At 43.3% G+C, this 15,398-nt stretch overlaps 1 protein-coding gene across 2 annotated transcripts in view; it reads right to left on the reverse strand.

Annotated features, from left to right (window-relative positions):
- Window positions 1-8,589: 8,589 nt before the first annotated feature.
- Window positions 8,590-15,398, reverse strand: part of dntt (deoxynucleotidyltransferase, terminal) — a 30,469-nt gene continuing 23,660 nt past the window's right edge. The window contains exon 11 of one of the 2 annotated variants that reach the window (XM_061285948.1): window positions 8,590-8,706. In XM_061285948.1, coding sequence (XP_061141932.1) covers window positions 8,605-8,706 — 102 coding nt within the window. In that variant the 3' untranslated portion in view covers window positions 8,590-8,604. Of the gene's footprint in view, window positions 8,707-11,694; window positions 11,985-15,398 lie in introns of those variants that run through there. The other variant, XM_061285949.1, reaches the window with a different exon arrangement.

Below are 15,398 nucleotides of genomic sequence, written 5' to 3' on the forward strand. Positions count from 1 at the left end.
TGGTGATTTGTAAAGGCCTCTGTTTGGGACATGCCGTGAATACCTGTTTGCATATTTATTAGCTTTTAAGGCTTGACAAATAACCACATTAATGGCTGAACAGTGGATTCAATTCAAGCTATGATTATGGGAAAGCGCAGACTTCTGCAAATGGACTCAGACATTCATCACCCATTTATGCACCCTGGAGCCCGTAATTTAGCACAGCTGCACAAATCTCATAATGCAAAAGCACATGGTATACAGAGCAAAGGCTATGTTATTACATGCCTGCAAAGTCTTCATTCTTCAGGCCATCGAAGGAAGCTGAACACAGCCAGGCTTTCTTTGCAGGATCTGGATGGACAAAGCCTGATAACAAAATCAAGCGAAGCAGTTCTAGGATGCTGCTTATCAACTGGCTTTGTTAATTCGGGCTCTCGCTTAAAATGGAGCGATTCGAGAGCGCCGCCGTTCACCCAGGAGGAGAAAACTGTGAACAGGAAGAATAGATGAAAATTGCGAAAAGTAACATTGTTGATGTGCATTTTGTCCACGAGTTCAATCTGTCCGATAACGAGGCACTTTCATTTGCGGCTAATTGAAAGGGAAATCGTTCTTTGATTAATCGTCATCTGTGTGATAAATACGGATGGATGGATGGATGGATGGATGGATGGATGGATGGATGGATGGATGGATGGATGGATGGATGGATGGATGGATGGATGGATGGATGGATGGATGGATGGATGGATGAATACCTATTCTATTTATTAGATGTGTTCCCATCACCATCAAATGGACATGGCGGCAAATCAAAGTCAAGCATACGCACATTATACAAAGTGGTATGGAATTGCTTCATTTATTGTCATCACATGCTGTGACACATTTCCAAGTCACAAGCTTGCTTATGGCGTAGCAGACTATGTTCTTGATCAGATTTTCAGCATCAGCGACTGAATGCATTAAGGTCCCGTGGCAAAGAAACGGAATGTGAGCGCATGGCTTGTCTTTGTGACATTGACGTTTGAGGCAATCAGAGCGCTGAGGTATCTTACCCCCTCCCTCTCTGTGGTTCGCCAGCCATCGTGAAAGATTCTGTGGCCATCATCGCTTGATTGAGAATTTCTTTGCAGCAAAAAAAAAACCTCTTTGCAACTTTTAGGAATCCTGGCGAAATACCAACATTTACTAAACAATCACGGCAGGCTTTAATAATGGTGTCATGGAAATAAGAAGGCGCACTATTTGAAGCACTGATGCAATGGGGAAATAATCAAATCACTTTTTCAATCAAGTGATTCTTCACACCGCCTCCTCTGGATGCTCTTGATCAACTAGAAGCATATTTTGAAAGTCCAGGAGGGTTTTCTTTTATCCACAGGGGGCAGCCGTGAGCAGTGGCGGGTGGGGCTGATCCCCACAGGTTGGGCTGATCAGGCTCGTCAGGGGAAGGCTTTTAAGGAGCGTACTGCCAGCGCCTCGTCGCCTGAGGCTCTTGCATGTGGGATCTCCTACACGCTTGGGCCGCTCGCCATTGAATTCTCTGACCAAATATTGTGTGTTCCACGCTCTTAGGTTTCCTCCACGAACCACCGCCCAGATCCACCCCGCTCTGGCCGAACTCATGCTTTGTCATCGCTGCTCCTGGCTCAGCTCCTCCCGCTCACCTTCCACTGGTATCACCTCCATTAGTAAAAACTCCTTCTAGACTTCCGAGTTGGTTTCTGCATGTGGGCCTAAACGATCGCTCAAACAATGACAATTACTTACTGCAAGAATTTCTTCTGTAAAATCTAAACATTGTCGTTATGGATGTAGTGCGGATGACTCACTCTTTTCTGTGCTTCTAATGAAACCTTTTACCCCCTCATCAATGTGGCTGCCTGTCAGGCCATACTAAAAATAAGTTAGCTTATATTCAAGCATTGCAGTAGGCACTTAGATGTGAATGTCAACTTCAAATCATCCAAATATGAGCTCACCAACAAAAGCACACCTGCAATACTGCATCTTGTGTTCAAGTTAATGCAACCTTTTCCTATGTTGTACCTTGAGAATTTGAAAAGGGGGAACGCGTGTTGAAACAAGGCTTTGTAAAATAATAGTGTATAAAATGGCATGGAAAATGGACTGGCACATTAAAGCACAAACTTTCTGAGAGCTAAATGTACATTTTTAACTAGTTCATTTTATATTCAGGCAAGCATGCTTAACAGGCACCTTAACCTTCATTCATAGTTTAGCAACAGTGAAGTAAAAGGAAGCTGGCCGGCCGGCCGGCCGGCAGGCTGGTAGGCCGGCCTCCTCTCCCCTTTCACAGGACCAGCAAGAAAAATATCTGGCTTGTAATTTCAGACACAAAGTCGACCGAATGACACGTTAGGACCGCTATTTAACAGAGTGAATTCATTTTAACGTCGAGTTGAAGAGAAATTATTTGACTCGCGCCATTCCAGGCATCCAATTAGCACATGGATAAGAGCTCCAGGTGGACAATCTCATTTAGAAAGCTTTGTCTGGTCTGAAATAAATGATGGCTTGCTCAGTGTTGTACAGCCGAGGTGGATTAGGATTCCTTGGTAGTAAAGAAACGTGCCCACTTTAGTCACCAAATACAACCAGAGGCAATAGAAGGTTCTTAGAAGCAGAAATGTTACAATTCAAAATGGAAGGCTAAGGTCACCCCTGAATGTTTAAACATAAGCAGAACCTAAACATCCTCGTTGCCTTTGTGAATACTTCAAATTGACTGAGCCACTCAAAGTTCCGCAAAACACAGCTTGTAGCTGAAACCAAACATTTCAAACTAAACATGAACCAAACTCACAACTAAAGCATCCAAGTCCATTTTTGACCAGTTGCGTGTGACCAGGAACTGAGGAGTCTCTGGATTTGTTTTCTTTGCTTTCTCTGTTCTTTCACACCCAGGCTTTCCCTTGTGGTTTGTAGGCAATATGGCCGTCCATCCCTGGCATCTGACAGCAACTTTGGTCAATTGTGATGTGGCTGTTTCTCTCTGCCCTCTGCAGGTCCAGAGGGGAACGAGTTGATATTTTGTCTGAATGATCTCTGCCTTTGTTAGTTTGCGTGACAGTGTCAATGATATCATCAGCAAGGTCAACTTCAGCAGGTGCTCTTTTTGTTTGCAGTCTTACATCCCAGTTTTGATTTTTTTTTTTTTTTCAGAAATTGTACCTTGATCTCCTTTTTAGGGAATGCTAAATACCTGAGACACCAAAATTTGCATGTGGTGATTCTCCTCTTGGTCAATCAAAAGCAAAGAGTACTAATTTTCTTCTAAGCATGTACCTGGGTTTAGTTCTGGAATAAAGGTGCTTCCACTATTCACAGTACATCACTCGTTATCTCTATCTCATTATCTTGTGCAAAAGATAAGCTTTAATCAAATATTTTTTTTGTATTTGACCTCGGCTACAAAAATTCAAATTCTGTAAGCGCTCTTGGTCGGTGTCGTGACTTTGGATTATAATTTATATTCCCTCTGCGTGGGAATAATCACACTGGAGTTAGTGTCGGGATAAAGTCAAAGAGCGGAAGGGAGGGAGGCTATAATTGATGCATTAAATAAACAGTTTTTCAAAAGATACCCAATTAGCTGTAACGCCACAATAGAGCATAACCACAGGCAATTTCATCTCCATAGAGCATAGAGAGAAGAACATCAGAGTTATTCAAAATGCTAGTGGTGCTTTGGTGAATTGGAATACAATCAGAGGGAGGGTGATTTTCTCGGACGCGTGCTTGACCGAGTAGGAACAATGAGGATATTAATTAGGAGACACGCTCACCCACCTGTTTGGAGCTTTTATCAGCTTCGACCATCTGCGGGCGAAAGCAATCTCACAAATAGATATTGCAAATGTTGGAGTCACGCCCCATCTAAAAGAAAAAACAACATACAGTGCCATCATTGAGAAACATGGCTTCGGTTTGTTATGATTTTCACTTTCTGAGGCTTGTGATGAGGAACAGGGGAATTCTGGCCTGAAAGATTTCTTTTATCTACACTCGTTTTTTTCTCATTTCACCTGTCAAGGGTGAACTACGTCATTAATTCAGTTTGCCTCATTGCACATGTAATCCACTTGTCCTTGAAATTTGAAATGAAGCCGTTTTAATAGCAAATGGCATTTGAAGCATTCGCAATGCATACGTTTGCCAAAAGTAAGTCATGAATTCAAATTGTCACAGAGGTGTATTACTTTTATAGGTTCATAACAAAATGACATGATATTGAGCATGATACCGCTCAAAATGTTCAATCTCAACATCTTCAAACCGGAAGCTAGCATATAAGGCTGTTTTTTTTTCCACTTGACCTTGTAACCATGATCATAGCGCTTTCGTTTCACATCTTTTGCGATGGCTTGGAAAGACATTTATTGGTAAACACTCCAAATTCTGCGCTACGCATTGACTGACACGCACATTGTTCACAGCTCCGAGCAGTAAGAACAGCGAGGTTAGATGACGATAAATGATGCCATCTGGATCGTGAGCTCCAATGATATGTGAAAGCTTTGTCAGCTTTTCCATAATGTCATTTTTTTTTCTCTCTCTTTAAAGTGTAAAGGTTATTCAAGTCCTTGAGTCTTTACAGCCAGAGAGAAATTCTGCCTGTGAGCCTGTTATAAAAGAATCACTGGTTAACACTCTTTATGGTTGCGGACAATTGGGAAAATGATATATGTCAACTCTGCCGGTCGGCAAATGATTTCAAAGTGTTTCACTCGGGCTAAGTAAGCGGAAAATGCTTTAAGTGCTTGTTAAGTTGTTGAGTGTTCAGGTAGACATAAGGTGGAATTGCAAAGGATGAAAGCATAATTGGACTGATGCACTTTTTGGATGAGCCTTTTGCACGCTACATTAGGTAGAATGTGGAGATTAGGTCCAAAGATATTAGTGCCATCTCGTGCTGCAGGGATGAGCTCATTTACCAAATGAGCATGAGAAATGATCCATTCAGACTTGGCCACAATCCAATGGCAAATAATACAATGATACTCAGTGTTAGTGTTATGTCTGGTTTCGTTTTAAGATTAGTCGTTACTGGTTGACACAAAATCTAGACTTTTCCATTGTATTGTCAATACATGCCGGCATTAATCATCGGCCATTTTATTCATTAATCATCCGCAACATTAATAATGCGTTACGTGTCAATATGTTACAAATACAGGTGGTGCTTACGAGAAAGCCAGTCCTAAATGTAAACTGTCGTAGACAAACGGCGCACAGACGATGGCTCGGAGTGGCAAATTCCATCTGGGCTCACCCGCATTTGGGACTCCATCTGCCTTTTGCATCCACTCGACCACAGCGAAGCCTCTTTTTACAATCATGGGCATCATCATTTCAGCTCAACAACTTCTAAATACTGCCTTATCAGCAATTACAGAAACATGAAAAGTAAGTTGTTTATGTTGGTTATCTTTTGCACTTTTTTTCTTTCCATCTGGTCATTTATAATAATAATAATAATAATAATAAATTATATTTATAACGCACTTTACATTTGGGGGAATCTCAAAGTGCTACATGGCAGATAAAAAACAAGAAAACAAAACAAGGACAAGTTTAGAACTGGACAACAACCAAGATATGAGAAAAATTACGGAAATGCTAAGGTAAAAAGGTGAGTTTTAAGTCCAGTTTTGAAAGAGTCAGTGGATTGGGGTGCTCTTAGGTGGTCGGGGAGGGAGTTCCACAGTGTAGGGGCTGTATAGCAGAAGGCTCGGTCGCCCACGGTGCGCAGCTTGGTTTTAGGAACGTGGAGAAGGTGTGAATTGGATGAGCGGAGGCTTCGGGTGGCAGGTTTTGGGGCAAGGAGTTCTTTGAGGTGCGCCCTTGGCTCATTTTTTGTCCCGATACCCTGTCCGAGCATGAATCTCCATTTTTCATTCACAACCACTCAACTCGGGAGCTCTCTTACTGACTGATCATCGTGAGCCATTCTATGAACACACTTTCCCACTCATTTTAATGGTATTCTTTTCTGCCATGCTTGACACAACAATGGAGATGATGAGATCGAAGCGCTGAATCTGCCGTTACGTAATTCAATCACTCTGAAATCAATTCTTGACCAGTTAATTCACCATGAAACGAATGAAGTAAACTTGATTAAATGAATGTGACAATATCTGATGGGATCCACAGATGTCGACATGGTACCTCTCTTCACTGTGTGTAGTTGTGTTTCTATGATAATGCTACGGTTACATGACGGACCGTGCTACACCCATTTATGAGATGCAATGGCTTCTGCCACATGCAAAAACTCTGCATACATGTAAATGTACTGTGTAAACGTACATTATTCATCAATAATACAAGATAGCATGTTAATTGACTATTCTTCCAGTACTCCAGTACCTGCTGTGGTCTGCAAAAAGCAACAAGAACCGCTTACATTGCCTTCAGAACTTTGCAGCCTTAAACATAACGCTGTGTGTTCCACTGGCAGAGAGCACATATTACAAGGTTAGGCAGCTTTTCTCAGCAGGATGTTCTCCTAAAAAAGAAAGATTCACTTTCATTTGCTATTGACTGTTTAGCCCCGTCTTCACACGTGATCAATAACAATGTATTAAGTCGGCTTTATCCCCGCCAAGTACGTATGGCCAAATTCTCACTGCGCTTGGGCTTTGAAAGAATAGCAAGGTTGTTACTTACAAAGGCTTCATTGATTAATATCCCCCTTTTTGCTATCAATAAGTGAGTCATTTTCCGGAACGGACCAACGCTGTTGGCTCCGATGAAGTACTATCTGGCCGATATCACGAAAATGAGTACGATTACAATCGCAAGGTAGTCGATTGTATGAATGTAACCAAAACCAGAATAATGATGGAAAAAGAAAAAAGGAATGAGTCAAGAAATCAACAGTGTGGCCTGCACCCATACAGCGCTCTCTCTCTCTTTCTTTCTCTCACTCACCTTTGCTTTAATGCATCCTAACTGAACAAGTAGTTCCGTCCGGGCACATCGACTTTCTCACTTGGATGGTAGCAGGGGACTACGATGAAAGGAATAGAAAGAGTGAGATCATCTTGGAGACCGCAGTCAGAGTCATCAGCAGGGCCAAATGCTATGGCGTACACTTGCTTTGCTGTCCCACCGCTCTTATTGATGGTGCCGCAGCTAACCCTAATACATACGTCGACAGCTTTCCTTTTGGAGCAGGGAAGGCGAGAAGGGAGCAAGAGACCAAAACAAATGTCCTCGTTAAATGATCACCCGGGCTCCCGAGGAATAACCATCATCCCGTGCATGAGCTCGGCCGGTAAAGGAATTTGCCCAATGAGCCAGTGACGGAAAATGGTCAACTCATAGAGTATCTCAATATCACCATAGCCGAGCCAGGACCGTAAAGGACCATGCATCATCTTAATGCCATTTTATGTACAGCGAGCCTCAAGCGGCAGATGGATGCATGGTCGCTGTCCACTCCTTGACACATTCCGATCATCAAGCTCGCTTACCGTACAGCACACACATACCATAGTCATAGCACGCAATGAGAAACCACCTAAATGCTCTTGAAGACATGATTTAAGGTTTTGCACGGCTATTCTCATCCCATGAGCTGTTGATAGCCAGTAAAACGGAGCAAAGTGAATTACCTCCAGCTGTCTGAGTGTAGCCCGCAGACCTCGAGACAAGGGCCATAAAGTAGAGTGCGTTGTCGACTCCTGCATCCACACAACCTAAAGAGAGAGAGAGAGAGACCCTTGGGCCCTTGGAGAAGAAACCTTGTTATTGTAGTAAACACCATAAAACAGCTGCACCGCAAAATATGATATTACTTTGAATGACAATGTTTTTTTTTCCCTCTTTTTGGCAAGCTTTCTGTGAAATCGCGGGCACCATCTCATATGTTGTTTTATGGCATTAACAGCATACTACATTAAAAACAAAATGCGAAAAAAACATGCTGGCATTGATTAAAGTAGCCAAGGCAGAAGCCAGCGGCGTCCACTACTTGAAAGTCAGCGCCCACGGCCAAACGCCCCTTTGAAAAGATCACAAAAGCAAATGACTGTCCCAAACAAACAAAAGCAAATGATTGTCCCAAACAAACACCTTCTTTACGCGTGACTGATGAAATCAATCAATCAATGAGCCGACTAACCCCAAGTATTGAGTACGCCCGAGCTTCGATGTGAATTTAAGACAGTGGAGATGTTTGGATATGTTGGTGAAGCTTCAGGAGGTTTGCGGCTAAGAGAGATGAGATCCAGCCTTTGTTTGGAAAGCATGCCATCAATTGTCCTCAACAATTTACAAAGACATTAACAGCTCAAGATCGGCCGGCCATCTGGGAGTCGCGTGGCATGGAAGTGATACCGTTTACATTTAGCCATTTTCAATCTTCTCAGTCTTGTCTTGTTATTTTACAACACTGGTGGATAAAGAGCAGCATCTTTTGAAAAAGAAATCCATATTTCTAAATCCTCCAGCGATTACGATACTGCAGCTCGGTCAAAGCAGCAGGCATGAGCGAGCTCATTAGACCGAGGGAGTGCCCGGGATCCAGAGTGTTGCAGGAGACAGACCTTGACTTGATTTTCGCTTGGTTTGTTTGTAGCTTTCTCAGCACGTCTTTTTCAAATTGCCGTGTAATGTAAGGCTTGAAACATAGAGCCTTGTAACAGCAGGGAGCAACATCCTGTCCAAGCGTAAGAAGCGCCGCTGCTGAAATCACAAATCAATGCAGGTTCAGGCTCTCAAGTGAGCTTGTTGATAAATTAAGCCAAATAAATTAGGACAGGAACTCATTTTGTGCGAGATGGACAATTAAAGTTGCGTTGAAATTTCCCCGGTGAAAACACTTCCTCATCTATTAAATAGAAGCAATCAGCAAGTGTGACTGACTCGGCAGGGCAAAAAAACAAAAAAAAACATGATACCAGATCATCTCAACTCCTCAGCGGCAGTTTGAGTTTTTGAATTTTGTTGACATTAAATATTATGCGACAATGCTGAAATATTCTATGAAACATTCCCGAAAATATGGGGCATGTAATGACTTAAGTGATGCCACTGTAGGTTAAAGATTCTTTTCTATCTGACAATGCGATAGTGGCCTGTGGGCATTTTTCGGCAGCCGTCTTGCAATCACTTTGTTGCGCTGTCTGGGAGCCGGTCACAGCACATTGCTTTGGCTTCACTCTGGCTCAACTGTGTCCTTATTCTGTCACCTTCTCTGTTGGCTTTGAGTGGTCGCTCGGTCCCAACATATGCACTGAAAGGCCAACACAAGCAGCCAATAAATCCCTGTCTTCTTGAAGAAAACAAAAGAAACGTTGTCGCAGGAGTTTGGCTCAGAATTTTGTTTCGGATGATTAGATACGCCTCTGCCTTGTGGAGAGTGAAGTCAAATCATATTTCAGTGTATTTTGTATTTGGATAATGTCTCTTTGGGAAAATATATAAAACCAAAACAGATTTCTGGGTCTGTTCATCACACATTTGCATTCAACATGAATATTTCATGCTGGTGTATCACTGCTGTTTCTTAAGAGAACATGATATGATACATCACAATATCAATATGTGGTCCCCGCACTGCTCACCGCATCCATACACAGCCGCTGTCATTTCAATCAAAGCCTTTATCACCTCCAAATTCAATCATAGCACCCTACTTGTGCTTGCAGCGAGTAGATTGTATCTTATTATCGTTAACATTAAGAGGCAAAGTTGGATGGATGGTTCATCCGCCAAATGACAATCCATCCATCCATCACAGTTGGAACTTTCCTTTTTTCTAGCTTCTTGTTGCCAATTCATTTAGGTCCAGCTTTAGTTGGCCTTTCAAGAGGATGTTAGAAGGTGACTGTTCAATTTGGGTATTCCTTTTTCGGAAGCGTTGGAAATTGTAAAAAAAAAAAAAAATGGCCTCAGCGTTCATTATTTTTGCCATCATTATTTTGATCATTCTGTGTTCAACGGGGGTTCATATTTCATTTGACGATATCCCTCATAACTTAACGTCTAGAAAGTAAAGTAACATTCAATCCTATTTTACGGAATGTTCGGGCTGGTTGCGGAGGGGACGGCTGTTTGATGCATGTTCCCCTGAGTGCGTGTGTCCTTCTCAAAGAACAGAGCATTAATCATTGAGCGCTTTCCATCAATGCAAACTGTCAACATATCATCCTCAGCTCTCCCGTTCAATCTGCGGTGACACGTAGACTGAGATGCAGGACGGCCATATGTCATTTGACATTGCCACATAACAAATTGTAGTTGCTTATCAAAAGGTCAGGTGAAATATCAGACCGTCCGAGTTTCGAATACACACCTGAATGCTGTGCCAAACGGAATGCCTCGAACGTCAGGGGTCTTTGGTGCGCGGTTTAAACGCTGAGAATTGAATACGATTTCACGCATAGAAAGAACTGAGTCACGACATCAGCAAATGACTTACCGTATTTTCCGCCCTATAAGGCGCACCTAAAAACCTAAAATTTTCTCAAAAACCAACAGTGCGCCTTATAGTCCGGTGCGCCTTATATATGGACCAAATTCCTAAATTTAAACTGGCCCAAAGCATTGTGTCATGAAATCAATCATAAGTGGCCCGCTGAAGACTACGAATCATGACTCAAAAAGACTATGGATCATTATTTTATGATTATAAAGTCATTTGTTCCGTCTGAAGTTGAAATAAAAAAGATAAAATGGAGAATGAGTTGATTTGGATTAAAAATCTGACATGATGCATTAATGGTGCGCCTTATAGTCCGGTGCGCCTTATATAAGGATAAAGTTTTAAAATGGGCCATTCATTGAAGGTGCGCCTTATAGTCAGTCCGGTGCGCCTTATAGGCCGGAAAATACGGTACATGGAAATGACTGCATCCAATTCATCAAGCTTGTGCGTGCGTGCGTGCGTGCATGAATGCAAGCCAAAGGCAATCGAAAATGGATATGGTTTGACTTGAAGTAATGAATAAACAAAAGGTACGTGCTTTTACAATTGGAAACTGCCAAATGGAAAAGGCAAGGACGAATTGACATTTGGCCAGTGATGGCTAATGGGATTCCTTCAGAAATATTCAGACGGCAAACTAACAGTAAACATAGCGGTCGGTATTGAAGAAAATCAAGTGGAAACACAAGCTTCCATTGAAGTTTTGCATTTGTAGGTGTTCCACAAAATGGTCCCACAGCTACAGGCACCTCACAGATTATGAATTTCCAAACGACTACAGTGTTGCCTTTCAAATATCCGCGTCCGTTGACATGTCCACCCACTCCTTCTGGATTGCCACTGTAGCCGATTGCCACTCATTTGACTCTGCTGTGTGATTGAGACGTTTCGTTGGCTAAAGAATTTTGGAGAATGGAATAGCGGCTAAATTGGTCTGCATTGGACGTGGACTGAAACAGAGGCTAAATGGAACGGCGACACGGAAGGCTCTTTATCTGAAGCTCATTACCCGCCACTCAATTCCCACAAGACCTTCCGCTGCTTCCCGCTGAGCACTTTCCTGCCGAGAGAGTGATTGCAACCTTTTTCTCGACAAGGCCTCACCACTCTTTTTCATTGTTTCCTGTCTCCCCCAACTTGGCTTTCTCTCCCTCCCTCCCTCTGTGCTTCTTTCAGTCTCGCTCAAAGGCAAGCAATCGTCTTTGTATTGCATGTCATTACAACACTTGGAGACAAGCAAGCGGTGAATGAAGCGGTGTGTTTATTCACTTCCTGATAACAGTGAATGAGCTACATTATCAATCATGCACAAGCAAAAACAACAACAACTCGGATCAGTGGTAAACAACTGTACGAAAAGCAAAAGCAAGACTTTTGCAGCAGACGAGTGGGCCTAGTGGCGACGGCGGCGGCGGCGGCCTTGACAAATGGAAGAAGAAGTGAATGCCTATGCGTTTCTCTGCCAAGGCTCAACGTACTCAAGACCCAGATGAGCAAATATGTCCTCTTCGCTCCTAGCTGTCAGGAACTCTCCCTAGCAAGGAGACAAACAATTACACAGTCATTCATGCACAGGAATTTGTCAAAGCAGGTACCCAAAGACGTACGCGGAAACGGAGCAGGGTCGACAATGAAATCTTCTGTATTTGTCATTCCTTGATTATTTGGAGCAATATTTAATACTGCATCTTTAATACCGATGCTACTTTTTATGTGTGTGCAGCACATCCGGCTTACAGTACAAGGGTCCAGGATTTGAATCCAGGCTTCGGCCTTTCTGTGAGAAGATTGCATGTTCCCTCCGTGCCCGGGGGGGCTTTTCTCAGGCTTCTCTATTTTCCGCCCCACGTTCTAAAAACGAGTAGGGTAGGTTAATTGAACACTTTGAAATGTCCCCAGATGCAAACGGCTGTTGGTCTAGGTGTGGCCTGCCAGTTCACTGCCCCAAGTCAGCCAGCCAGCCAGCCAGCCAGCCAGCACACCCGCGACCCTCGTGAGAATAAGTCGTTCGTAAAATGGATGGATGGTATAGTATGTGTTCTCCCTTCTCTTTATTGAATACATTCCAGTCAGACACCTCGTGGTATATGCACGGTCCTAATTTGAATGTTGGCTACAATCATGAGAACAAACATAGCTATCTGCTCTTCCTTGGCTTCTTCATCCAATCACGACGATTCAGCACTTGTTCGCATTCTCACCGACAGTGGGAAATTACAGCTCTCCTAACACGTCGTATAGCTGGAGGGTCACTGTCCTATTTTGTCACTTTTCATAGCCATCCTGCTGGCCCGGATTGAATCACGCAGCAGGCCAGGCTGGTTTTGGCATGACGACAGGAGAGAAGCGCATGACCGCATCAGAACTCAGTGTGCTCCGAATCAATGGACTTGTTTTTTTTCTCAGCAGGATGGATGTATTTGATTCAACTTTCCGCCGAGTCTTGCTGCAATTGGCAGCATTCTTCCTTGGGTTCAGGGTGGCCCTTTTCTGTTCATCAATCATTTTTGTAATGACGATATCTGTAATGGTACAGTCTAAACAGTAGCTATTTATTCACTTGGCTTTGCTGTGTCTTTGTCCCAGCTTGTCACAAGAAAATGGCCCACTTAGACCCAGCCGCTTGGCACCTCGCTGCTCCCTCGTTCCTTCTCCCCAAACGTGCGAGCGCAGACGAGATGAGCACTCTCCCTGACAAAACGCGACCAGGTTATTAACAGCTGCCGTCTACCAGAGCAATGCGATGAGGGCTTACGTCTCCATAAGAGTGCTGACGAGCTCTGACGAGCTCTGACGAGCTCTGACTCACCTTGGGAGCGAGCGGGCGGGACTGCCTGTGCCAGAGAATGAGCTGTGATTTTGACACATCCTGCCTTCAAGTGCTAAACTGGACCTGACATGTGCAAAAAGGATGGGAGAAAAAGGCAAAGAACGGCAAGCAAAGCTGTCAGCAGCAGCAGCCAGACATACAGTAACTGGGAACAACAAGTTGTCAGCCAAGAGAGAAATGCAAGTCCACCCTTCTAAGCTTGTTAAAGATAATGCAAAGGACAGGCTGGCCATGAGGCGAGTAAAAAGGTGCGAGTACATACGAGACATAGGCTTTCAGAGCAGAAGAGAGAGGAAAAATGGAAAATATAGATATGTATGGAAAAGTTTGGACACGCAATCGGACGGAAAGTGTGAGCACTGTCATTTCAAATCTGTTTCCCGCGTACTTTTCTTGTTATATTTCCTCCTTAATCAAGATCAGACATTCCGGCAGGATGGCTGCTTGTCTGAAGGTGTGACTGCATTGATGAAAAATGCATCAGCTGATTTCAAAGGCTGAAACTTCGATAGTCATCGGAATTTCCGCATTTCCAGTAGAAGTGTCGTCCGTAATGAGAAAAATATCAATTGATGATCTGAAATGGCTTGCTCCCTCAAACGACTTTATCGCTTGTTAATATTTGCTGTTTATGTGCTTTATTTCTATTTTTAGTATCAGCGTTTGTTTTCAGAAGGACAAACTACCGTGGCGTGGAACATTTATTTATATAAGAGTGAAATCGTCTTGAGGCACGTTAAATGGCGCACTTTTGCCTGGCTCATGACATCAAGCCCATTCGACAACTCAAATGCAGACATATCGTTGTCATCGATGGATACAGTAGGAAAGTAACTCCATAACAGTCTGAAGCTATATGGAGGAGTGGGAGAAAAGTGCTTGACATGGCTGATGCGGTTTGCAGTAAATCCACTTTGACTACAATACACGGCAGGCCTAGTGTTCAGAGAGAAGACAGGACAATCCCACTTTCGGGGCAAACACAGATGAGATTTTCAACATTACCATTCAGCCATTACCGCTCAGGACTTCCATCCTTTCTTTGGTGCTCTCTTCACTTTCTTGCATTCCCCAAATTCTCACATACTTTTTGCCTTGGCAAGGTGTTTGTTTTGATTTGCTTAGCACATAACAGTGTGTTCATGAATATTATAACTCAGACATTGGGCATAATCAGAAAGACAAGCCTTGATAATGCAAAAATGTTCTTTTTCTTGGTGGGCTTCAAAACACAGAGCAGCTGTTATTTTTTAAAACTGAGGAGGTGGTACAGATTGAGTTACCTTTGGGCTAGAATGGCACTCAGCCAAGCAAAGACCTCCATCGAGGTCAGGTCTAATTTCGATCAGGACTCCATTTCACTTCACATATGCTTGTGTGAAAAAAAGATTATTATGAATAAACCCAAATTCAGAGACTGTGGAAGAGGTTGACTCCCACAGTGCAAATTGAAGTTCCAATATGCTCATTATTGGTCACGCCTCTACTAAAAATGCCCACAAATCTGAAACCGAGCTTATCCATCCATCGCTTATTATTGTTGGAGCAATTCATCTAATCATCGGACACACCTGTCAGTAGGAAATCTGCCTTTCTGCTCTAATACTTTTGCAGGGGACCACATGCACAGTCCTCACTGCTACTTTGGCATGAGCAATCCGTCAACATTCCAGACCCAAATGAAAGCAGTATGTTCTTGTGAGTCAATGTCCTTGACTTAATAAGCTGCTAATCAGCTACATGTTTGGCTGTCCTCTCCATAATGACGTCCTTTGTGACTGTGAACACGTACGACAAACATCTGCCTCTTCTCTGTTAGCCGTCACCCTCCGTGTGCCATCCGGCCCATAGCTTGATGGATGAGGCGGCTGGACATGGCCGCCTGCCCCATCCCGGGCAGAGACGGAGGGAAATTTCGGAAAGTAGTCATGGGCCTATCGATTCCACAGTGTCGATATACAAGAATCAAAATAAAAGAAATGATGTCACTTTCTTTCAAAGTACTGTACGTGCACCTCATCCACATCTGGCAAGCAAAAGGAACACATGCGTGGACTTTCTCTCCACCAGGGCACATTAGTGTGCCGTGAGAGCTCTTGAGATGTGATGGGAGAAAGT

This window comes from Syngnathus typhle, linkage group LG8 (assembly GCF_033458585.1).
Source record: "Syngnathus typhle isolate RoL2023-S1 ecotype Sweden linkage group LG8, RoL_Styp_1.0, whole genome shotgun sequence".
NCBI lineage: Eukaryota > Metazoa > Chordata > Actinopteri > Syngnathiformes > Syngnathidae > Syngnathus > Syngnathus typhle.